The following is a 26,971-nucleotide window of genomic DNA, read 5'->3' as shown; positions in this document are numbered from 1 at the left end:
CTCCACAGATGGTGCATCTAAAACACACATGGAGAAAAATACTAGCATTCCTGTTTAGGAAAAAAAAGACAAGGTTTAGATCTTCTCAATAAGAATTATCCAACCTGGGTGAGGAAGCACCTCAGCCTCTGTAGCTGAGAAATTTAAACTCATGACATTTTATAGCAGAATGAGTTTTACTTTAATCTATCAAAAAAGGTCTGAGCTTCAGGCCTGTAGGGGTTCAAGAAACATCATTGGAGAACAACAAATCTGGGGGGAATGTGGGGAATTCCTGGCCCCTTGAAATCTGCCAACAGTCAGCAAGTCAGCACAATCACAGGAGTGGGAAGTTCCAGCAGGGATGGGGGCTGGTAGGTTGAGCTATGGGACACTCATGAGTTTTTTGAGCACAAACAAAAATTCAGTCCTCTATGGAAATCCTAGTGAGACTGCAGTAAGAAGAACACCACCTGAACTCTCCTGGAATAAACCTCTGTGGAGGACAGGTGTGCTTGAGCAGGAGCTGTAGAGTCCTGGAAAGTAGGAACTCCAATACAGGATAATGTACTGGTGTATTCCCCAAAGGCAAACTGTACAGTGCCTGAAAGAATGTGCCAAACCTCCATGGAATCTCTGTCTGCCAGCTCTCTAGTGTTTGGTCACTTGTGGACAGAAAGGAACATACTTGTAGAAAAATATTTATAAAATATTAAATATTAAATATTAAAGTTCCAGTTTTTCTTGGATTCAATCAAGTACCCCACCTGAGACTTAAAGAAATGCTTTTTCATCAGTGCCTATTTTGTGTGTAGACAGAGAATCCATTACATTTCAGTATGTTCCAGGTCTGTGGCTTTGCTTAGGATATTATATGCAAATGTAACAGTAAGAGTGATGAGAAATCCCAACTACAAGAGACCCCAAAACATGATCATATGACAAGGAGAAAAAAAACTCGTGTGGGGTAATAATGGCAATTATTCAATATGTTATGCATAAAGAAAACATAAAAAAGCATTTGTAATGCCATACTACCTCTTTACCAGTTCACACAGCATTGCTAAGGGAGCATGGATTATACCTTCTGATTTATGTGCTTAATTCCAACACTTCACTAAAGGAAGTAAAAGGAAGTAATGATGCATAATAGTAGAGAAATATGAATCCTCTTTTCTGTTCTTTCTTTCTTGAAATGAAAGATGCACCAATTCTTGCGTGCAGGTGGATGGTCATGCTGGAACTAAGAAGGAACTCAGGTGAGCTGTAGCTCCAGGAGAGCTCAGCATAGGAGGTACTCAGACAAGAACTGCTGTGGCATTATTTTATAACTATGCTCCACTGACTAAAAGGTAATCTGAAATAGTCAGTACAGCTTTCTTGCTGGACAGTAGTATACAGATATTGTACCAGGCCCGAAGATTTGGAGGAAGGTGGAAACATACATTCTTCTTCCTCCTCAGCACATATATGTGCAAGACATGCAGCCTGCTGCCTGAATAGTTACCTTCTGCTAATTTTTTTTTTAAATTAATACATGTTCTTTTCTGTGGGAAAAAGAATGAGTGGTCTTAAGCTGTTGTGCAAAATAGGAAAGTCCTTTCTTTCAAATACTATGAAATGTTTATTTTAATTTGTAAACTAATTTAAAAACAGCAACTTTCTAAATGGTTCTGGGACATATTTGATATGTTCCTCATTTCTCTGGCCATGATCCTCTCTGTTCACAATCACACTAGCTAAAAAATATTCAGAACTATTGGTATCTGTGAAATCTCTTGCTAGGCCCACTGTTCAGTTTTCTGACAAGTGCCTTATAGACACTGTTTGATCAGAGGGGAATAACCAGACAGTGTATGCAAACAGGATGTAAAAGTCAGTTTAAGTGAAAAAAGCCCCTCGGAGTAAGCCTCAGCAAAGCACTGCCCTAAACTCACTAATGGGCAACTTTAGAATCAAAAATCTATATTTCAATTTAACACAACCATGTTTTTCACTCAGAAACAAAGAATAAAATGACTCAGAACAAAGAATAAAACCTTCCAACCACATGCCAGAAACAGCAGCACTCGCTTTAATCACTTTATATCATTATTTACTGCTTGCTACCATGGAAGCAGATGACCTTCCCATAAACAACAAAAATAAAAAGAATTCCATCAAGTTTCTCATTCCACTGGGCTGAGAATTCAGTACCTCGTGACAGACCTACAAACAAACATACCAGAACAAACAGCTTCTGTTCTCACTGTTTTTCACCTGACTCAAAAACTGCCACCACCATCAAATGGCTCAGCATTTACTTCCCTGCTTGTTCTGGTTCCCTGAACATTGGTCCTTACAAGGCATATTTTTTTCAAGTTCAACTCCATCCAATATCACACGCCATGTATAAAAGTTTAAAACTTTCTCATTCATGAAATACTACACCATGCTCTAATCATTCAGGTAGGACATGGATCAGGGAGCCTTTCAGGTCTTTGGGTTGGGATGTTATTCCTCTGTGTGGCCACAAATACCTCATGACAACACAGGAATTGCACACTTTATTATTTTTGGGGAGAGAGAGGAATGGCTGCTTTGGGAATTAAATGCAGTAGTTCAAACCTGAAGTGCCTTCCACTATATATTCCCCAGAGCAGCATATACAACTCCAGGTATGCACTGCCATGCACTGCAAACAACTGCAGCCACTGTGAGATAAGAGGTCATTTTTCTTCAGCTTTTCCTTAGTTGGAATGTGCTTTACAAACACGTTTCCTCTTCCAGCTAAATCTCCTCTAGTCTTTGGGCTAAGCTCCCCCACCGCAAATACAAAACCATCCTAAAGTCAAAGATGCTGCACCTAAATACACTCACGTTTCCTGCCTCCTGTGTTAACATTCAGCTCTTCAACAGGGTCAAAGATGTCACAAGTGGATTGAAGCAAAAACCCCAAAACGAGGAAATTAATGAAAACTGATGAAAGACTTATTTTCAAAATCACTGTATCTAAAGTTTTGTTCTGAAGGCCAGTGAATAACTTATTACATAGCCTCAACATGCTTGAATAAGATTTCTATTGTTTGATACTCTATTGTTTATTGGTATAGCTTGCTTCTTTTAGTGGTGAACATATAAAATCCAGTTATTTTCTAAGGAAGACGTGGATTTCTGCATTTTCTTCTTAGTCACAAGGTGCATTTAAGAGAAGATTGATGCTTTCAGAATGACATGTTGTCTTAAATGCACAATAAAATGACAACTATTTTATTGTACCTCATAGAAAGATATACATAACCACACACAAGCTTTCTCTTTTCAAAGTTCAAGATAGTTTCTGCAGCAGACCACAGTCTAGTCTGAGCTGTTTATAATTTAGGGTCAGACCGTTCATTCTCACATTATTACAGGGATGCGTTCTGGCAGGGAACATGAAATCTTCCTCTTTTCCTGAGTTGGTTCAGTGCCAAAGGAAATTCTGAGAATTGCTCCTTGCAAACACACTGTCATCTGAGAGCAGCGACCTTCTGTGGTGTATGTTCAAAACTCTGTCTCCTCTAATATTTCCAGACTGGTTTCCTTCACCAAGTGTCACAAGAATTATCCCAAGACCCTTGTTAGTCTGACTTGCACACTGTGGGCATGCATTTTAACCAAGATAGATGCCAGTTCTCTCAAGCAAGCAATATATAAAGAAGGTTCTGCTCAGACATTTCTAATTCCTGGGTAAGAAGTGGCATCCTGTGAAAATAATTTTGGAAATGACAGCACCTGAATCAACCCACTAATGAAAAATTACAGGACAGAGATGGCAGAGGTGTTTACTAAGGTATGGCCAGATGAGTCTGCCCAATTGTACACACATCTCTACTGCATTTTGCTTCATTAAACAATATCCTAACTACATGGGATCTTTTTGCAGATGCAGTTCCCACAATCTGGGACAAAGGAGAGCCATACCAGACATTGGTGACATAGGTCCCTTCAGACAGTGTTAAGTCACCTGCAACAATTCCTGCAGTCATATCACCTGGAATATTATTGAAACACCACAGTGCCATCAGGCACATGTGCTAAACTTCATCTGCTGTCTTTGAAACACTACCTCAAAGTCTCATTTGCCATGGAAACTCCTTCCCCCTTGCCCCAGTATGCTCTGTAGCCAACAGGATCTGCCTTTCCCTGCTCTGTTTTCACCTCTGCTCCTGCTAGCCCATGCCACGATCTGAGGCAGCTGCTGGCATCACAAGGAATGACTGCAAGAAACCTTGCATTCCTGGACTTTTTTCATTGGAAAATAATTTGACTTTTGGCATTTATTTTTGTTTGAAATAATGTAGTGAAAACATACTTGAATGATAACTGCACACAAATACTTGCTGTCAAGCGAGACATGAGAAACCGCACTGAAAGAATACAGGAGGCAACAAGATTTTCCCTACTTTTTAAAAATATCTTTTAAAATCCTTTCTCTGTTTTCCACTGTATCAGGCACAAGCTACAGCATGTCAGATATCACTTCTGTTCCAGCCAGCTCCTGCCTCCTTATGCCTCCCTGCTAAGGTCCTTGGAGGGCAGGCTGCTGCAGGCTTCCTTCTCCTCTCTGCATGCCTTAGGCTCATCCTAAGTTCTTTCCTATCAGCAATCCTTCTCTCCTCCTGTGTTGCTAACATTTTCTATTTCTTACTTTTTAAAGCTGCCTGCTCCTCTACTGCTTAGTAGCTGTGAGTGTCCTGTGCCCAAATGTCTTGCTGCAGAGGTAAATAACTAGACAGAAGTTTGACATCTTGTAAGTCAATTAAAATCAGGGGAAGAAAATGACAATTATAGTTTATCTATAGAAATGGCCAGTTTTCAGGTGCACAGGGGAAGTATTTATGGGTAAGAGAGAGACAATGAACATTTTTAATATGGACGCATTTTTTATTCACTAACAGAGGAGATATTGGGGTTGAGGCAACCACTTCTTAAAGAAATTTCTAGGAACAACACTTGATCTTAACTGCAGAAATCTGAAGGTCTGCTTCAGTATTAGGTACATCAGTTTTGGTACAACTTCAGTGAAAAAAACAACTTAAAATATCAAGAAAAAAAAAAGGCAAGTGATTTTAATCATGTGATACTAAATAATCAGGGCTGTGCATGACTTTATAAATGCTTTTATTTATCTAGAATTGTATTTTTTTCTCTAATTTTTTTCTCTTGTGTCTGTTTTTTTTGGTGCCATTTATGACTTCAGTCCTTCAGTAAAGAGCTACAAGTTTTGCAATAACTATACCATTTTGTTTCTTGTCTTTCTAGCTCCTTTTTGGTGGGGCAGCCTGTTTTCTTTATGATTTTGGGTTTTTTCATGAACTTATGCTCAGGAAATTCTTATATGATGCGCATTTCAGGGGAAGGGGCATCTCTGTTTATCTACAGGATGGAAATTGTTTAGCCTTTGTGGTTTCTAAAAGATGTTTGTAGGCAAAACAGAGCTCAAAACACAGCCTAATCCACAGTGATATATTAGTTCTCCTTTCCTGTCAGCTTTCCTAAACCAAGATTTCGCCTTGTCTGTGAACATTCCCTTGAAGAGGGCAGCTTGGATGGCTTCCACATCCTAACTCTCTGATTTGTGGCAGCTATGATCAAGTGGGAATAGAGCTTGTTACAGTAATCCATCAGTGGTTTAACACATGCAGGAACATCCCAAGGAGGGAGACCTTGGGCGACACGGGGAAGGTTAAGGCTATAATTTCTCTTAATGTGATTTTGTCTGGCCTTTTTGGATTTTCGTCCGCTTTGGGCAGGGCCACTGGATCAGCAAACCACAGACTGAAAAACTGTGCTCAATTTTGCACGCTCTTAGACCTAATTTTTTTTTTTTTAGTGACAGCAGTAGGTTAAGCTTTCTTCCACTTTCTATGACTGAAAAATAGAAGAACCACTTGGGAGAATACCATACATGGTGGTGAGAATTTTGGAAAACAAAGTCTCTTCTCTTTTGTGGTAATTTTTCTTCTTAGTGATTAACTTGATCCCAATCTAAGAAAAAAGGGAAATAACTTCTCAGCAAAGAGAAGAAGCAGGAAATGAGAAACCAATACACCTAAATGCTAAAAAAGTAAGAATCACGCAAATTAAAACAAAAAACACAACAGAAAGTTAAAATCTTCCAAACATGAGAAACCAAACTCACTGAAGGCAATAAACTGGAGCCTAAACATAGGCTGTACAAGAGGAAAACTAGGAGAAAAGAGATGGAATCTAAACAGAAAATATTTAACAATATAAAACAAAAGCAACAAATTCCTTTATGGTAAAAAGAAAAATAAATATGTAGGAGGTCCTGGATCACGGGGGAGAAAAGAAACTGAGGAAGACAAAAATCAGAGAAGGGAAGCAAGATTACTTCTTTTCATCCAGCTTTACCGCAGAGGATGTTGGGGAAAAAACTACTCTGGTGCTCCTTTCCTTTTTCTGTATTATATTTTTAAGAGATGTGAACTGATAGTGAGGTTTGAAACCTTACTAGCAGAAATACATGTTTGAGAGAGATGATATCTTGCAAAGAACTAAACAAGTAAAATACAGTAATTATGACATCAATTAAAATAAAGACATTGAGGCACTGGCTAAAATGAACATGAATATGTATGAAACTATACTTGGTAACTGAGAGAATTAAAGGATAGTAGAAGTTTTGCCTATCCCTAGAAAAGCAGCAAAGTTGATGCAGTGGTCAAGGTTTTGTTACTGTATCTGGTAACTTGGCTGAAAGGATGAGTGACAGGAAACTTAATACATAAAAACCGCCACTATGTTCTGAATGTTTATAAAATAGGAAATTGATAAGACTAAGTAAAGAAGATAAAATTTCAAAATCTTTTCAAGGGACTCATGGGAGGCCACTTATGAATTGTGACGTTAAGAGAGCAAAAGAAAAGAAGGAATACACATTGATTCTCATTTCTTGACAGGGCTAAGAGCAGGCATCTCATGGTTTGTGCTTTGTATCATACTAATATTCAAAATTATCTGGAAACAAGGAAGCACATCCAGAAGGTAAAATCCACAGGTGGCAGGAAATTATTCAGATTAGTCCTGACTGAAGATTATTAGGGGTTTGAGAGATAAGCAGTAAATCTTCTTCAGCAGATCATGGTCACTGCTGTAGACTGCAATGAAGTGCAGAGTGCACGGCAGCATGCCACTCCATTGGGAATTCTGAATGCTCTGTCAGCTCAGGACAGCCTGGCTGTCCTTGGGAACTGCCCTGCGACAATGGGTGTCCAAAGGGTACCAGCAGTCAAAGAACACATCTAACAAAAGGTAGCAGAATGGACAAACACAGTAAGATTTGACAGTGATAAGGAGAGGCTGGAATACTGTACTTACTATTGTTTAACACATTCCAAAAAAGTAAGATGAAGGAAAACTGTGGAAATGGTCTCATAAACAAAAGATATAAAAGGAACATTTAAGACTTAGACAAGGATCTGAGCAGCCTAGTTTAATCTGGTCTTGAACAGAAAAGGGTGATGGATCATATGACCTTCAGAGATCCTTTCCAACCTAAGTTATTCTGTTAATTAGAAAGAAAAAATATTTTAACTGTTCAGTATATTCAGACAGTAATTCCTGAAACCCGCAAATTGAACAGCAGAAAAAATAGATTATGAATTCATTGTTGCAAGAACTGCACTAGAAGCCAAAATAAGATTTCATTTTCGCAGTTAAAAAAAAAAAAAGTATTGTATTATACAGATGTCCTGGGTTGTGGGGGCAGAGTTGTTTGCCCTGACACTCTCCAGCTCCTCTCCCAATATCCAAATAAGGTGGCCTTTGGAAAAGAAATCCTCCCTCTATTTGATGCACATAATGAGAATTATGGCTCATGAAATAACATTTTTCTAGGAGAAATCTTTCATTTCCTTAGAAAGTTCTTGCGCTTTTCTGTCAAGCAGCTGGTATTGGCCACTGTCTGAATCAAGACACTGGACTAGGGGGACACTATAATTATCTGCTGTAATTATTACCATTTCCATGACACTTGACTCCTAAAGAGAATTTTTATGTTTGCTATCTCCCATGTTTACTCCATTCATGAAGCAATGTACTATTTTTAAGGGTTATTCATGAAATTTCACACTCTGAGTTTACAGTGTTCCTATGATGCTGGTCACAGCAGTTATAATCTCCATACCATACTGAGCCATTGACCAGACCTATACATTAACCAGGGAATTACCATTTTTTGACAAGATTCCTTTATTTCTATTTATATTCCCTAACTCCTATGGAGATCTCAAGAGATCCTCTGGAGATGCTCAAAACTCGCCTGGACTTTTCTTCTGCAACCTGCTTTACGCGAAACTGCTTTAGCAGGAGGTTGTACTAAGTCATATGCTGAGGTCCTGTTCAACCCCACAAATTCTGTGATTCTGTGAGTTAAACCAAGTATTTCAAGGACTCTTTAATTCTAGAGACAAATTTTATTAGTAAAAAATTAATTCCTTCCACTGGATTTAAAATACAATCAGGCATCTGCCTTATAAAAGAGATTCCCTCAAGCCACAGAATAAATGAACCTGAAGATACTGGTCAAAGTTTTAACTTGAAAATAGCTCCTAATAGTTAAATACATTAATCATGTACATAACATTAACATGGCTGTCACAACCAATGGCTGCCTAAGAGTGCTCTGACGAAGGAACCTTGTGACAGACAAAAATAAAGTTCAGGAGAGGGAGTACTGGCATCTTTGAAACTCAGTGCAAATGACAAAATGAACACACAGTTGTAAATAGTGCTGCAACCAGGAGGATCAAAAAATCAAAGAAGAGAATAGAATAAAACCTTAAATATTTCACTTCAAAGAGGTGTTATAAAAATTTACATGTAGATGTATTTACCTACTGGACATACCTTGGCTGACCTAGTGATGGCCCCGATCTCTGAATAAAGATCAGTGCTGTCTGGGAACTTTTCTACCACCATAGTGCAGACGTGGTGCAGGAGGGACTGTTTGTGCACTGTGTCCTTGACTTCTGGAACCTTCTCGAGGTAGCTCAACTCAAAAGCTTTGGCCTGTAATGAAAAAAAAAGGACATTAAAAATAAAGTCATTTAAAAAAAGACATTAAAAATAAAAATGCTTACTCCTTCCCATGCAGATTGGTAGACAAAAATGATGAGCAATAAGGGGCAGAGGGGAAATAAGAAGAATCCTACAGGAGAGGAAACTCATTGCTTTTATTAATTTTTAACTTGCTAAAGACTAGGCCTAAAATCAGTCCATCTGCAGTGAAATGACCCACGACACAGTTCTCACACTTTGAATGCAAAGCATCAATACTACCCTTAAGGGAGATACACTAGAACAGTGCTTAGCTCCACTTTCCTTCAGATTATGCTGAAAGAGGTAAGACACAATACAAAACACCCTAACACAGAAAAAAAAGCACGTTATATTCCCTAAATTACTTTTCTGGTACAAAATAAATAGTGGGTTGCAATTTTCACAATGGTTTTGACATGTTTTTTTGAAGGAAAAAAGCTAGAGAGGAAATCCTGGGACAACAGGCTTACATTGGTTCCATTCAGAAAGTTCCCAATGGCTAGCAGAGTAGAAAGGATAAATCCCAAAGTTTTATTGTGCTCCAGTTGGTCCATTCCCTCCTTCAGGTCTAGCAGCGGTTCAGCAACTTCCTACCATAGGAACAGAAACAAGAAAGTGAAGGTTAGTTTTTAATTCTATGGTTTAGATTAATTACTGCAAAAAGTTCCTGAACTGGCGTCTTGCAGAGTGTAAACTGGCCATGTGTGCTGGCTTTCTTCCATGTTCCAGCTAATAAATCACATACAAGGACAGCAAAAAAAGTACATAAAATATTTTCCTACTGTAGTTCCTTTATGTATGCATCTGCCTTACTTGTCCTGGGACTATCCTGTGATTCCATACCGGAGAATGCTGCTGCATTTCAGTTAAATCCATGAACATGCCCAAGCCCCAACTTATAAAAAAGGCTTCTTAAAAGTATTTTTTCTAATCTTTGAACAACAAATTTAAAAAGTTAGAAACCTTACTGACTTAAAATTTGTAGCTTGACCCTACAGCTTTCTTCAAATGATAGCTATTTCTGTGTTTTAGATATGGTTTTGTGCTTATGAGAATTTAAAACTGAAAAAAAAAAATCTGCTATAAACATAAAGCTTTAGAAATAGTCTCATTTCAATATTTTAATTTAATGCATCTTTCATCTTCACATGTTATCTGAGTATAGATGTGCACACTGGTGAGGCTTGAAATCATAAATTCTGTTCCATTACCTCAGGAAGTGAACTGCACAAGAGAGTTCAAAGGAAGAGAGTGAGGGTAATTGAGTTGACAGAACTTATTTCTATGTCTCTGTGTGTGTTTCTATTTACTTTGTATGCACACTAACAGTTCACATTGTTTTTATCTTCAAATGCCATTCTAACATCCGTGAGCAGCATTCCTTTCACAGAATCATGGAATGGTTTGTTTTGGAAAAGACTTGAGGATCATCTAGTTCCACCCCCTGTGCCATGGGCAGGGAGACTTTTTTCCCAATTTCCCATATTGTTATACTCTTTATGAGCCAAGAAGCCAAAACTAAGCTGCTATTTTAGACCAAGAGGCAAAGTAATTGAGAATTTCACTTTCTTGGAGACATACAATTGTTTTTTTCAACAACTGTAGTGATATTTTACCATAAAAGATGAATGAAATATATTTCTAGTCCCTACAAAAAAATTTTTCTCTTGAAAAGAATATGGAAAATTCAAGACAAATTAAGAGATGAGATAGTGAGCTATGTAGTTTATACATCAGAGGAGAGGTGCTAAATAATCCAAGACATTATCAAAGTGAATTAAAATGATACTGCTGCACAGTATTCTTTGAGTTGCATTAAAGTCAGAGTTGATTTAGTTTGTTTTGTTGCATTGTGGGATGACTCAATCTGCTCTGAAACTGTGGTAAACATGGGCTTCTGAACTATTTCATTTAAATCAATTTTCAACCTGCCAAAAAAACATTGCTAAAAGACTAATTTAAAACATTCTCCAGGTAAATAAGAAGGTGGCATAAGAGGCTTCCAAACCAGGCCATACTGAGCCCTTCATTGAGCTATTTAGACAAGTTATCTAATCTTAGACTTTTTTGCATATAGCTCACATTTGTAATTATTCTTTATTTCTTTTTTTTATTGTAGGATTAAAGAACAATAAAAAAGTGTGCAACATACTGAACAATCAGACAAATTTCTGATTTTTTCAAATTTATCCACTCTTGTTTCCTATAAAACTCACCTTCACCTAAAGTGGGCAGACAGATAAGGCAGAGCTACTTTATATCCTTGGATATCACATTTTTATTTTTCAACTAAAAATTAGGTTTGAATGAAATTTGAGGACTGGTCCAGAACTTCTGTCTGAAAGACATCTTATAATGCCTGATCCAATGTTTGATGGACATGTACAAATGAACTCAATTCATTGTACTTTTTTCATTTCTGCACCTGCTTTTATTAATTTTGTGACCTTTTAAGTAGTCAGCAAAAAGGATATATTTGTCTGCAGTGATCTTAATTAAAAAAAAAAATCAAAGTTTCTATTCCTTTTTTAAGACCTTTACAGCCCCTTTGAGAGAATAGAATTTGACAATATCTGCATCATAAGTAATTCCATATGAGGAATGAGTAGCAACACAGTGCAATTTTTTTAACCTCTTCGGTCTGTGCATTTAAATACCAAAAGAATAGAATAGAATACCAAAAGAAAGGAGAGGGAAATTTTTGCTCAACTAATGACCTTCGGTAGGTATTTAAGTTAATATTCATCCATTTTTCTTTAATTTTAGATTTTTTAGAGAGAGCAAAGAGTGAATATTTATTCATGCAGTTCAGCTCCTCACTGGGTGAGGATGCTCCCTACAAATGTACCCCTACTTGCTTCAGTTAATTAAATTCAAGCTAAGAAAGATGATTTCTCTTATTATGCCTGAAAAGTTTTTAATGAATATAAACAATGTATCACTTAACCCATTTCTTGAACAATTAACATTCTTTTCTTTCAGGTTATCAGAGATGAAGCCAAAACCTACTTAGGCAGAACTCTGTTCTTGGCAGGTTAGCAGAAGAGTCTCATGTATCAGAACCCCGGTCTTATCAATAACTCAGGTATTTCACACTGTTGGTAACAGGGACCATGTAAAACTTCCAGCCTCATGGAAATAATAGCACTCCTATCTTACATAAAATGAATGTGTGACTTGGTAAATAATATGGGTGCATTCCAAACTGCTATGAATTTTCCTTAATACAAAATAAGATTCAAAAAGAAAAGATCAAGCAAATGCCGGACAAAAAAAGAAAGGCAAAGCTGTGGAGCTAAGTGATTTTGGGACCTACTTTTCATGAAGGGTTTGACCTTCTGCAGATAGATCTACAAAAACATAGTTTCAAGAATAGAAGAATGTTAGCAGCTCAGGGGTCTCTTTTATCATCATAATCACTAATGCAAATTACTTAATTTTTTAAAAATTGAATATCACAGTATCTTATTTCAGTCCAAATAACATGTACATTTACTGATTACCTGGAACTCTGACCTTACTCTGTAACTGGAGACCCAGGTGCTCACTCTGCCTTGCACTCCTGATGTCTGATCCTGTTTCTTTGCCCTCACCCAAGACCCAAGCTGTCTGTCCTATCTATGCTTGTCTGCTAGGCTTATCATGTGCTCCTCATACTTCATCACACTTATCACATGTTACTTCCTCTACCATTTTATGGTAAGTACTGTGCTTAGTCCTATCTACCTTCAAACAGGGACAAAAATGTTGGTTTTGTTTTCCCTACAGATGTTGCTTCTCTGAGTAATTTAACTATTTGAGACATTTTGTACTAGCATGCCTTTTACATGGATTTTAGCTGGCAATAAATTAACTTTGTAGCAAAAGGAAACTCAGAATTTCTTTAGCTTTTAGTGGTGCTTCAAATGTTGCTTTTTGATTGAGAGGACCCTAGAAACTCTAGGTATATGCAGAGATTAGTAACTACTGCTAACTCAGCTTACATGAAAGGTACAATTTAGCCTTGTGGTAACTTCAAAACAGAATAAACAGCTGTACCAGAGTGCAAAAAACCCAAAACAAAACAGAACAAACTGGCAAGAAGTATTCAGGCCAGATACAAGTATTTTGCTATACAAGTCAGAAATGTAAATGGCTAATACTAAAACATTCCAATAAAAATCCTGGGTATTCATGTGATTGCATGTCCTAACATCTAAGAAAATTAAATAAATGTTGAGTAATCTTGACAGTATCACCTGCAAATCATTCCACTGTTGCACAGCTCATTAAATAACCATTTCTAGGTAAACATAAGGAATTTTCACAAGCATGTGAAACTTTTTTCACGTTTCACTTTTTAGAATCCATATCACACAGTTATACTGATTTTTTCAATACACACCTATGTGCACAGATACAAAAGGAATATGTAGAGGAGAGATTTAGTGGCAATGCCAAGGGTATGCACCACAAGTGCAGCCAAAAGGAAGCTCCTGTGCAGAGATTTCTGAAAACCTTGTGAAAGGCAGCAAGTACCTGAAATCTCCTGAAACACAGCTTCATTCTGTCTCACCTATGCATGAAAATTTTATCCTCTTTTTTAAAATTTGTGCCCATGATTCATCATTTTTGTTAGACGCCCCAATTATAGTGTTCTTTGAATGAATGCCAGCCACGGAGAAGGTGGCAACAAATGTGTGCGACTGAGCTGAACTGTCTTTTATTTAGAATTTTGAGAGCTATAAACACAAGAACTTTAATGGATGGTGTTTTCCTTAGTTCAAATGGATGTAAGAAAGATCAATACTCTCATGATATAAGACTGAATACAGTAGTCCTCACTCAATCTATATGAAAGAAAAAAGTAATTTCCTGAATAACAACATCTGGAGAAGATGTAGCAGAGATTTAGCCCTCTTCTTTGTTTCAACATCATTAGTGACTAATTAAAGGAAGGAAGACATAATCTCTTAATTTTCTTTTATAGAAGGAAGAGATTATGAAGGATCAGTTTAGCTGTTTCCTGCTTGGCCACCGAAACAAAAGCGACCCATTTACCATTTCCTCAAAATGTCCATATAATACCAAGGTCAGGGAAAGATTAAGCAAAGCCTCGGAAGAGTCTCCACCCATCCCTGTGCTTTTCCTCACCTTTTCCACTATCTCATAGTCCATCTTGAAAGCCCAGAGCTGGAGCCTGGCGGAGAGTTCGCTGATGGAAGAGAGGGTGAGGAGGAACTGCTCAGCGCTGCCCAGGGGGACATCGGGATTCGCCAGCTGGGCCTCCTGGATCTTCTGCTTTTCCTCCTCGGTGGGGATCATGGTCAGGATTTTCTGTACAGGGAGCCAAAAGGCAAACATCAGTGGTGGGGCTGAGAGGAGTGTGAGGGCTGGTTGCTGTGTGACCCCACAGCAGCCACAGTCGAAGTCCTCAAGTCCTTGGCTGTTAAATTAGGACAGCACAGCAGCAACCAAGAACTAATCCACTGTACAAGGAAGCAAAACAAGGACAGCTATCTCATACATCTGCAGTTTGTTTAAAAATGTGTCTGGATTGAAATTTTTTTTTTTTTTGAAATCTGTGTTCAGTACATAGTAAGTGGCTAATCATGGGATGAAACACTGAAGGGCGTGAAAGGAAATTGGTTAGGACTGATCTCATCGACTTTCATATGTTTAAGTCAGAACTTAATATCTTTTTGTAAATTACATGTGGAAGTAAGGGTAGAAGACCAGTTTTGTGGCCTGTGATTTACAGCAAGTGAGACTAGACTTTAAGGTCTCTTTTAGCCTCAATATCTCTAAATCATCTAGCGCAATTGTAAGTATACAGGAATAACTTGAAGACTCCTGTCCCTTGCTGTCCCCATAATTTCTTACTTTTGTTCAGTCTGTTTTGTTTTTCTTATGGAACATGGAAACTATTACAGCTTACTAGGTCACTCTTAAAGATTTCACCCTAACAACAACTTCTCAAGGAACACACATTGAATTTAAAGCTGAATTACACATTGCTTAACATATGGCCTTTTTTCCTTTTATCTGAAAGAGGATCTCAGTATTTTCAGTTTCTGCTGTCAGTGTGGTAGAAAATATTTAAATTTTAAGTCATGAATTTTACAGGCTTGCTTAAATGTGGCAGTTTTCCTTCGGAAATTATTGCTCTCTAAGGTATTGCTTCTTAATTAGTTTTTAACACAATAAATGCACTTCAAAATAAAAAAGAAAATCAAAACAACATAAAGACATCAGATAAGTTGAGGTCTCTACCCTATTGATCAATGCCTCCTTAAAGCGAAGCAGATTTCTAACACAACTTATGTTTATTCATCTCAAGAATGCCATGTTTTTGCTGTAGCCGTCTATAATGATAGAGGCTGTTTTGAAGGGGAGGAGAGAATAATAAAAATACAGCCAAAGAACTATCAGACCTGCCAATCCAAACTACAGCCTTGTTCCAGCACTGGACATAGCCAATCCATCAAAGCAGCACAACTGCCCCCTTCCAGTACTGAAAGTTTCCCTGGCTGTTTCTACAGCACTGGAGCTAAGTGTGGATAGACAGCAAGGGACTTCTCCTGGGCAATCAGGCCAAGAACAAAAGTGAAGCAGGCAAATAAGGTTCAATTTGTTGAAATGGGACTTATTTAATTTCAGCCACAGCATTTCTATTGTTGTCCATTTTCTTCTGTTGACTTCCATAAACATTAAAAAGAAGCATTTTTTCCTGTTAATGTTGCCTGCCTCTCTCTCTTGCTCTTTGTTATAAACAATGACAAAACCAAAAAAAAGCCTCCTTGCTTGGACACTCAAGATTCCACCTAAATAAATTATTTTCTTAAGAAAAAAAAAAAAAAAGAAAAAAAAAGAGGAGGAAAATCCCTCAACACACTCTGGTGCTTTTACTTAGCCTGAAAGGACTGCTTGGAAAATATTCTGATGTACACATGTTTCAACTGACAACACTTGTGTTTGATTTTGAGATGCGCCAGCCATCCATCCATCCATCCATCCATCCATCCATCCATCCATCCACCTAGACATGTTAAAATCTGTAACTTGGGTCATACCTAACATAAAACTAGATTTCTAATTACCTGCTTTATAGTCTCATTGCTGAATCAATACTCATGTAAAAAAGTCTGAAAAAACGCCCAGACTGAGCCTGAAACTCATAAAGAAAGGTGCTTTGCAGTGTCCCTTGAAGGAGTCAGGTATCTTAGTGCCTACTCCTCTCTTCCACAAGAGGAAGACAGGCCCTCAGCTGAGACAGGGCAGCTTGCAAATAGGATCATATTGGACATCCATACATGGAGAGTTTAGCAGTAGCCATGTGATGGGTGTAAAAATGCTTCTGATGCATTTTTGAAGGCTAACACTGCAGCAGTATTCTCAACTGCCTCCTACAAATAACTAGGATTTTGGCAGCTACTCAGGGATCCCACAAGTATTTTGTGGTGGGGCAATGCCTTCACTCCAAATTTTACACTGCTTTGGGGCATCTTAAAGAGAGCAAAGAAACAGTAAGCTTTATTTCCAAAGGGACTCTCTTCCTCCTTGAGCTTTATATAAACATCACAAGATAGATGGAGCTGACAAAAAGCATTCGAGTCCAAGTTCTGCAAGACTGCTGTGCTGCATACCATACTATGTGAAACAGGGGATGCCAAACAAAAGAGGCTGTGCTTGTGGTGCCAGCTGCAGTGGATCAGCCCTGCTGCTGAAAGCCTTGCCTTCGTGGAGCCAGAGCTGCTAGCAGATCTCACACCATCCAGGACGCAAGCGCCCCAATGACAATGACCTACACCAGCACTCCTGACCTGCTTGGGCAAATGATTCTGATCCTGCTGGTCATCATCCTTGGTGTGCCCCTGAACAAGTAATGAAATGCTCCTCTTCTTGATTTCCATGCTGTGACTAATTTGAGCCATTTGTTTGGTGCTGGAAACTGATGAGTATACCATCTGCCACTTTTTTATTATTTTAGTTTTTATTTCTCTTATTTTTTGAAAAAAAACCCACCCTAACAGTAAAAGTAGCATAAAATCACAGCAGGGCAGAAGGTTACTGGCACCTGATGTGACCATTAAATCACAAACAGCTTCGAGTCCAATCATTAGTTCATATTGCTCTTCCCAGTACACAGAATCCCAGAGTGGGTTATGTTGGAAGGGACTCCAGTGGGACTACTGATCCAAGCTCCCTGCTCAAGCAGGGCCATCCCAGAGCACATGGCACAGGACTGCAACCAGATGGTTTATGAATCTCTTCAGTGAGGGAGACTCCACAGCCTCTCTGGGCACCCTGCTCCAGTGCTCAGTCATCTGCACAGTATAGAAATTCTTCCTCATATTCAGGGGGAACTTCCTGTGCATCAGTTTTTGCCCATTGCTCTTGTCCTATTGAGAAGGACCTGGATGCATCCTCTTGACACCCTCCCTTCACATACTTAAATATCTCAGTTTGCTCTTCCCCATGCTGGACAGACCCTGCTCCCTCAGTCTTTTCTTGTAACTGAGGTGGTGTCAGCAACCTTCATGTCAATGAAAGAAAAGCTGATAATCAATAAACCCTATGCTCATATTCTCTAGTACATGTGACACATGTATTTCACCTTCATGCATTCTCACACAACTGTTTGGGCCAGAGCCTTATGTTTTGAGGAAAACATGTATGCAAATAATTGAGGAAAATAAGCAATTTTTGCATGAGATAATTGACCCCAATTATTCTGCTGCCAGACTCAGCCACCTGCTTGAACTTTCAGCAAAGGGATCAAACTGCTCATTTCCTGGACTCTGCCATCCTGAGGTATAATCTCCAAAAGTTCCTAAGAGGGAAGGCTTTAAAAACCAACATATGGCTGAGGATGATGGACACCTCAGTGTGGGATGCAAGGAAGCACCTAAGCAGTGATGGCGAATAGCCCAGCACCTCTGAGGAAATTAGGTGCTTAATTTTCTCTTTCATGAGATGCTGGGCTTCTCAGTGACAATGAGGTTGCAGGAGTGTCTCATCTTTGGTGTTTGGTTTCACCTGATCTTACCAGGTGAACAACAGCCAAAGAAAATAGTAACTCAAATATCTGTTTGTTGTTGTTGTTGTGTCCAAAATTTTCTGTGGCTTGAGGACCACAAACACATAAGCTGCACCACCAAGCACATGTTAGTGGGTATTTCACCAGATATTTGACAGGCCTCAGAAGACAATCCAACTCCTGAAAGGCTCTCTCACATTTCAGGTTCCCAGGCAGCTGTTAACAAGACCCACTGCTGGTTTGCATTATCTGCTGAAACTCTAAGAAAATGTAACAGCATATGAAGGTCAGAACTTCACTGTAAGGGAAGCTGCCTGCACTAATATTATTACAACTTTTCCAAAAATGATCCAATTCTGAGAAAGAATTCCATCTGAAATGATGGTGACCATCCTTGTAAATCAGGAACTGATACCTCAGACAGACCAGTCCTCTTCCTCAGCTCTCTACAGAAATACACGAACATGTCATTGCTGGTCACAGGAACTGAAGATTATGTTTTGGTTTGCTGCAAAGAGAGAAAGTGTGGCTTTTTTTATTAAATAAAGTCTGAAACAGATTAGGGCTGTGATATGATGACTGTGGGTCAGCAAGGCACCACTGAGGCCATTCTCTCTTCTGTCTAGACTTGTGAAAAAGGTGTTCTTTCAGGTCACACAAGCTAGCATTGTTTGAAACATCACACTCTTACAAAGCATTAGACAAACAAATTGGAAACTGCAAATGTTGATGTACCATGTCAATGATCAGAATAAAAATGTAAATAACTTACTTGTTTCCAAAAATCAAATTTTGATTTCTTTATATACATATCATCACCTGGCTTTTTAACATCAAGCTCTCACATCTTACCCCTTTTTACATCTCAGGGCTATCTAACCACTCCAGACACCAATATTTCAAGCTATTTATTATGGGTATGCAGGGTGTAGCACCCCTGGGTATGGAGGGTACAGCACACCCAGAGATTTTTTTTTTTTTTCATTTCAAAGCTTTATTAAAAAGCTATACCTGCTAATGAAATCAACATCATGTAGCATCACAAAGCCATATTGTAAAGCAGAAAACAAACCATGCTAATTTCCTCACAGCATTACCCTAATTTTAGTCTGCTAAATTAACCATAGCCTTTGGTATTAATTGATTTTGGTCCACACTTCTTTATTAAGCAACCCTTTATAGAGAGATCCACTCATTTCCTTCTGTACAGACAAGCACCAAGGACTGGTTTATTGGACTCCTTTCTTGCAGTTGCCTCTGATACACAAAAATTAGGTGCCAGGATTTTAAGCTTGCCTCTTTTGCTTAACTCCCAGCAAGACCTCATCCACTGTAAGGAGGCAGTTCTTTATTCTGCGTTGAGCTCCAGGTTGTTTGAACACAATGAATGCCAGGTTTTCAAAGAAAGGAAAACACAAACACTTTGGCAAATGTAAGGTGGCAAAAATTTTTTTTAGCTGGACTGGCTTGTGCTTGCAAACACATGATGTGCATTCCTCTGAAAACACATTTCAAACAGTTTCTGGATGCATACTAAGTGGACTACATCTGCCTTTCTAGTGTCATGGCCCGACTTTCTGCCTTTTTTCACAGCTCAGAGGTACCTAACTGCTTTAAGACCTAAAAATATGCAACATAGTTAGGAACAGAGGGCTATAAAATAAGTGGAGTATTTTTTCCACTTAGTTATATATTTAAAGTTAAAAAGCAAAGTATGGATTACTAACAAGAATTCAAAAGCAAAGCATTATTCAGGAGATGTAGGGCAGCAGCGGAGGCTCTACTGGACCCAGTGCTTTAACATGGGACTGAGCAGATTATGAATTGGGCTATCATGAACCTGGGCCTGCAGCCCACTGCATTCCTGCTTGTTGCTAGCACTACTGCCAGCACTGCTCTAGTCCTCTGTCCTTAGAGGAATCCTTAAGGTCACTTTAAAGGCACCATTTAATCCACTGAGGTGCGGAACACACACACTCACATGACAGTGACAATGCTCCTCAGCAAAGGACAGAGCAGAGAGCTCTCTGCCAAGGCAAAGGATGGTTCAGATGACTTTTACACTGTAGGTGCTCTGCTCTTTGTTGGATCTGACAAAAGCTGAAGATGATCCTAAATTGTAGCTTCTCTGAAATATTAGTAGTGAAGGTTATGTTGCCACTGCACATATCTATTTTCCTGTTCTCTTTACATCTCTCTTCTGCTTACCAGATGTGACATTTCTTCTAGATCTAGATCTGCACAATTATTGTGCAGAAAGGCTTTTGAGTGTCCACAGTGGTACAATTTTTTAATTAGGCTAATAGCATATTTTTTTCCCATACAAGTTCTGTCTCAATCAACCCATAGATAAGAAATCAATTGCATTATATAGTAAATTGCTGTATTATCTGTGGGGTTTTTAATACATGAACCTGATTCTTATGCTATTACCGATTCATTCAAAATGGCCACCAATTTTTTCCTTATATTTAGATAGATATGAACCAGAAAACTTCTAAAAATCTAGACTGAAAAAAACAATCTGTCTTCCCTCTATGCTAACTTCAGGGCTAAACAGACAGAAAAAGAGAAGAGACACAGCAAACAAAGTTTGCCTCCATTGTAGACCAAAGGGGCAGTATAGAAAACTGAGGCAGGGATCTGCTGAAAACAGTGGGAATCAGAGTAAAGCATTTTAGTATCAACCTGTGTGCTACGTGGCCAATTCTGAATAGCTTAATCCAGCCCTCTCCATCACTATTAATGTCTGACTCTGCAGCATGCTGTAAGAAAAATATGTAATTGGGAGTGAAAAGGAAATCTGAATTCAGTGTAGGGTTTTACCTGATAAGAAGTAAATAATATATATAACTGAGGGAAAAAAACTTTTCTCCATGGACATAATCCTTCCCAACCAATCAAGACCTCATTCCTCAAAGTGCAAAGTATCTGAGCTCAGCTGCACTTACCCTTTCTCTTGATTTCAAATACCTGAATGATCACATGAGGATTACTCACATCTCTAACTTCAAGCTGTGGGGACAGACCTCAGAGACCTTTTCTATACTGGGCAAGTATATTAATAGTGCCCAATTTCCTGGTTTCTTGAATTCTTCAGATTGAAATCCACTTTCATATATATTTTACATTAAATTATGGGTTCCTGGCAGCTAATGGAAAGGGCACCCAAAGCAGGGTGTGGTGGTACAAAGCACAGCTGTGGACACCACAACAGGTGGTTGGCAGATGGGCAGCCCAGAGACAAATGTTGGCAGTGGAAAGGATGGGCTGTGCAGAGCACATGAAGCCAGAGAAGGACACAATTCCCAGGAGATGATACCCAGAAGTTAATGAAGACTTGTCCTCCTTTGTCAGCCATTTTATGTTGGACTTTGCATAGAAACACTGCCTCAGCACTGAGATCTACCTGGCTGTGAGCTGGGCTTGGCTGGAGGGGTACTTCACACCAACATTTTAAAGCTTAGTACTGCAGATTGCAGTGGTGGGTACCTGGACTGGGTCATGAAATAATCACTGGTGTTAGAGTGATCTGCCACTTTTATCATATGAGTAAAATACGCATATAACAAAAAGTAATATAGCTTGGGGAAGAAATTATGTTCAATAGAGACAAATCAGCCCCTGGCTTCTAACTAGAAGGATCTTTTGCCTTAAGCATTTCTTTTGCATGCAACTGTTGGCAATACCATTTTCATTCCAGGAAGCTTTTCTCATTTTCTTTTGTAGTCAGCAAGGTGGAGGTGGAAAGGGGGAAATAATGAAACACAGTGCCAAACCACAAAAAGGTGACTGTGACTTAATATATGATTTCTGAGAGCCACTGATTGAGATTTGTAGTTGTGCAGATTACTCTTACTAGATGATACAGGCTTATTGAAAAAAAAAAAATTGAAATGAATACGACCATAATGAAAAAAACAGTGGAGCCACAGGCTTCTTTTACACTTCACAGAAGAAAAATGTTTTGATAAAAAAAATAATAAACAGAGCTCATCTTGGATCTTGGTAAGAATATCTGCAAAGTCAAACATGTAGTGGTAAAAATTACATCATCTGTAATCTTTATACCAACTGCTTTTCTTCAAACAACAGTAACACAGAAATGCTATTCTGGGCAGAACTACTTGCTGTATTTGTTTTCCATTAGATATACAATCTAGAATGACTCCAACAGCTAGCTGGGCATGAAATTTATTAAACCCAGTACCACTTGCATCAGCCCTAGTAACTTACTGCCTGTTTTTGCTGCTCACAATATTTCAGTCAAGCTTCAGATAATACTCTGAAAAACAAGATAGGAATTAACAGCATTGCTACTCAAACAAAGCAGATAATCCATGATGATTGAGCATGCCCAACCTCATAATACTTCCTGCTTCTGAGTCCACTACACTGGTTTCACAAATTTCAACAATCAGACACGATATAATATACCCCCTTCCCCTTCCATGCCTAGTCTGGCCTGTACCATATACAACATGAGACAAAAAAGTATTGAAGATGCAGATTTGAAGACATTGACTGTTCTTTCTTACCTCTATTCCTTCCTTGTTTAAGGCATATTCATCAAAGTTCAGAATAGCAGTCTTGATGGTGCGGGGAGGGGGCAGCACAGTCAAGCCAATATTGATGGCGTTGCTCCGCTTTGAGTCCAACACAATGATCTCCTGTCGCTTCCCATCTGCAGCAGTTTTCTTGGTAAAGAATAGAACAAGGTCATTATTCCTCAGATATGTTTTATAAAGGAAAAGTCACTCCTTTCACTAATGACTTCCCCCACTCAAGAAAGCTGACACTGAGTGTAAACCTAATTTATTTTTAGGCATCAAAACAAACTGAATTCTTGTTGCACATCCCTAACCTATCAACATGAGCTGCCAGGATTCAATCAGAGATCTGAACACCGCTCTGCAAAGTAGAGCTAGCCTGACACAGTCCTCAAAAGGGCAGTTTGGGGCAGGAGCCAGTCTGGAAAATACCTGAAACTGCCTCTGCCAGCCCAGAGCTCTGCTATGCAGCAGGACTGGCCAGCACAGGCCTGCTGGGGCAGCAGCTGGGCACCCAAGGGGCTCCAGGGCTCAATTCCCTGTTGGATGCACCAATCTGGACCCCTCTCTCACTTGTGTGTCTGGCTGGGAAATAGAGTAGTTCTCATGTGCCCGCCAGCATTCTCCTCTGTTATAAAACCACCTCAGACATTGGAAAAGGAGCTGTAGGTACCTCTCTGGTGGCACTGGCTTGGTTTTCTGATGTTTGGCTGCCAGGGAAAAGTTCTATGACCTTGCAGCTCATGATATGTCTATCAAGTCCTTCATAGATGCAGAAAAAATTTCAAACCTTGTGCTTTTTACAAAGTTGTATTTGAGACTATCCATATCTTTTTTTCTCTTCCTCCCATCCTAATAGTGGCAAAATGTGAACCAGCTATACAAGGTGACTCAAAATCCACTTATTTGGCATAATGTAGTGTTGAATGAGGTCTTTGGTTTTACGCCTCAGCATATCTCTCTTTCGCTCTCTCATCATCCCGTGCTAGAAGGTGTCTCTATTAACTATGTATGTCGGGCTGGGTAGCTGAAAGGTGAGAGGACTCTGCTCCTCATACTCAGGTTTTTTCCTCCCTCTGCATATATGTGAACGCTGTGAACATGTTTTCTGTGGTTCTTCTGCCTTTTCCCTATCAGACATGGGCTGAGGAATGCCATCAAGCACAGGAGTGCAGGGAGAAGTCCTGCACACTGATGTTATCAGTCTTTGATCTCTTGTGGATTTGGGGAAGGCCCAAGAGGAGACTTACTGCTCCAGTCTCAATCTGTGCTCAGGATTGTTTTTTAGACTACTGAGCTTTGTCCTTCACTTTCTTTGGGTCAGCACCACAGCCACTGAGACACAAAATACCCCACTGCCAGGCCTACGTGCTGTTTTTGAATTGGAACTTAGTAAATTGGATTTCATCAAAGCACCTCCAGCTGTGGACAGCCCATAACGGGGAATGCAGCTGTATCAATAAAAAGATACCTTTTTCTGGCACAGCCCAGAACCTTGCTCACACAGGAAGAGGTTTGCCCAGTGGTTCCTGCAGCCTGCTCAGCACCTGTATGATACCACAGCCCTTTCCTCATTCCAGAACAACTAACATGGTAGGATGCAACTTTTGCACACACATGGGACTCAAGGCAGGTGCTGTTTACAGGAATTAGAGAATACCACATGTATATGATCTGAGAAAGTAATAAGAGGGTTGTTTTGTCTAAACTTTAAAAGAAATAACAATTTTGCAGTAAACAGAATAAATTTAAGGCGAGCAAAGATAACATTTTTTTCAATGTTTTTCTATCAGTTCTGTCAGAACTGATCTCTTCTTAACAGCTTAAAAGCATCCCCAAAGCCTTTCTGGATTTTCCCTTTTTTAAATAATAGTCTTCTCTTTTTCTGGGGGAGCTACCTGAGGGATTGTGAGATGCAGCTTCTCCTTTGATGCAGTAGCTTTTACTTCCCAAGCTGCTAATCACATTCTCAGGACCACAGTTGGTGGCGAAGACCACATTAAGACCAAAGAGGGTTCACCAGAGACTGCCTCCTTTTGAGCTTGTATTGCACTAAGCCTTTTTAAAACCAACACTTTTTACCTTGTTCTTAAGAACACAGAATTACACAGCTCCAAAGAATTTATGCAGAAGGGAAAAAGCCAAAGGAAAGGAGTTAAATTTAGGCTTCCCACATGTGGCATGGGTAAGAAAGCCTCAAATCTTCAGCTCTGTTTTTAGGCTCCCAAGTCTGAGAGGACAGACATTTTCACTTGGGGGATGCAGGACGCTCAGAGCCGGGATCACTGCAATCCCTACAGTGCACACACTCCCAAGCAGTGACTTATGGAAGACAGATCAGCTGCACAGGGCATGAGTGCATGCAGGCATTTTCCACAGCTAGAACTGCATATGGTATATAAAATGTTGGGGTGGTAGCCCTTCTCAAAAACAGAGACTGAAGAGATTTTAAATCCATTCTTGGGATAATGTCTGAGTTCCAAAGAAATCCTTTCCAAACAAATAAAAGGATGAAGAAAAGAGAAAGATTTTACGACTATGAACTTTACTACCTTACCCTAGGAAAAGAATTGCTTTTTGTCTGCAGTGAAGTTGCACAGGTGGAAGTGTCTGACTGTTAAAATAAGCTACAACTACTAAGTTCTACAACAATATTTGGTGACTTCAATCTATGCTGTATAAATTCATTAACAGAGAGTGAGTTAAATGGCTTGAGGGAACAGTGAACTAGTGAGCTTGATTTTATATTTTAATGTGTCAGTATGAAGCGTAATCCCTAAACTTCTGACTATTATATGTACTATATTATTATGTGTAATTACAAAGCAATTATAAAATACAAACATACCAGCTAGTATAATCTTTAGAAATCAAACACCTCTGCAACGTATTAACAATTACAGTGTTTATAAGACACTTTACAAGACCTAACTGGCCACATTCTCTTGCCTCTGTTGAAGACTGGGTAGTCCAGGTGGATTATTTAAAACCTATTACCATCCCACAGAAAGGGATTTGCAGTCTGATGAGAATATAGTCTTAGACATGCCTCTTTGTTTTAATTAATATGGGAAGCAGGAAAAAATTTAAAAACTTTTCAAGTGGTCATATAAATAAACAATTATATTATGAGTATCAATTTAGAAATATCTTCTGCCTTTAAAGTTGTAAAAGTCTGCATTTTTCACTACTGCAAAAGTAGTGCATAAAAATCTACCTTAATAGTGAGATGGCTTTTTAAATTTTTTAAAAAAATATTATTTAATTTCTATCTCAATTAGCAAGGATTTAATACAAGAGATGTAAAATGGCATCGCTCAGCTGCCACTGACTTTTTCCAGGATATCTGTATGCAATCTTTTTCAGAAATTCTGGTCCACATTTATGAGTTGTCTTGGCATTCACTGAAATTGCAACAAATCCTTTCAAAAGGAACATGTCTAAGCATGTGCACATGAAAACAGATTCCTTCTTCTCTCCTACTAATTTGTATGTCTGCGGGCACATGATGGATCACTATATCCCACAGGGTATACATGAATCAGCAAAATAATACTTTCATGCAAAACCAAGTGGATGGTAAAAGGGCTGAACAACAGCATTTGATTGAGGAGTGTCTGCATGTTTTCACTTTTCTTCACAGAAAAGTAAACACTTTGAAGTACTTTGCCAAAATATCTGCTTTGTTCAGTGGAGTGAGAAGGAAGGAAATACTACACTGGTTTGGAGGGGATACCTGATCACTCCTTCTATTGGCAAATATAATGCAGGGTGCTCTAGTCTAAAAAATAAACCATCTGCAACTAAAGGTGGGCCACTAAATAATATCAATGTGCAAGTTTCTCAGTGTGGCATAAGTTTTCCTAAAATCAAGAATCTCCTCTCGCAGTCCCAGCCCCCAAAATCCTGTATTATATCCTACAATTTTCAATCCACTTTATTTTATTACAGTCTATTGTGTTTAATGAAAAACTTCTCATGAGCCAGGAAGTAGCTGTTTATAGCTGTGTGTTGTGGAAATCACAGTGAAGGATTAGAAACTGGAGTAAAATTGGTTACAGCTGTATGAGAGAGCATAAGCACAAGACAGAGCCAAGTCCCCCCCCTTTATGCACCCTGACTTTGCTTTTCCTCTCATCCTTCTGGACTGTTCCTTTTCTATGCAGCTACTTCCATCTCTTAAAATGAAATCTAGAGATTTGACTTCTGATTTGTTGCTCTGCACTCTCTTTTTTCAGCTGAACCAACTGAGCTGTGAGTCAGACTTTATGATATTATGGCATAAACCTGTTTTGGACTGCAGCCATTGGACAGGAGAAACTAGACACAACGGGGAATG

The 26,971-nt window shown here is 38.9% G+C and overlaps 1 protein-coding gene across 12 annotated transcripts in view; it reads right to left on the bottom strand.

The window, feature by feature from the left end:
• Nucleotides 1-26,971, bottom strand: part of FHOD3 (formin homology 2 domain containing 3) — a 374,194-nt gene that overhangs the window by 32,527 nt on the left and 314,696 nt on the right. For all 12 annotated transcript variants that reach the window (XM_074546351.1, XM_074546345.1, XM_074546323.1 and 9 more), the window contains 4 exons: nucleotides 22,621-22,779; nucleotides 14,197-14,379; nucleotides 9,534-9,653; nucleotides 8,872-9,033 (listed from right to left, as the gene is read on the bottom strand). In XM_074546351.1, the coding sequence (XP_074402452.1) occupies nucleotides 8,872-9,033; nucleotides 9,534-9,653; nucleotides 14,197-14,379; nucleotides 22,621-22,779 (624 nt within the window). The remainder of the gene's footprint in view (nucleotides 1-8,871; nucleotides 9,034-9,533; nucleotides 9,654-14,196; nucleotides 14,380-22,620; nucleotides 22,780-26,971) is intronic.

The sequence above is a fragment of the Zonotrichia albicollis genome, chromosome 1 (assembly GCF_047830755.1).
Source record: "Zonotrichia albicollis isolate bZonAlb1 chromosome 1, bZonAlb1.hap1, whole genome shotgun sequence".
In the NCBI taxonomy this organism is placed as follows: domain Eukaryota; kingdom Metazoa; phylum Chordata; class Aves; order Passeriformes; family Passerellidae; genus Zonotrichia; species Zonotrichia albicollis.
The sequence above is the reverse complement of the archived record's forward strand: the minus strand, read 5'-3'. Positions and strand labels throughout refer to the sequence as shown.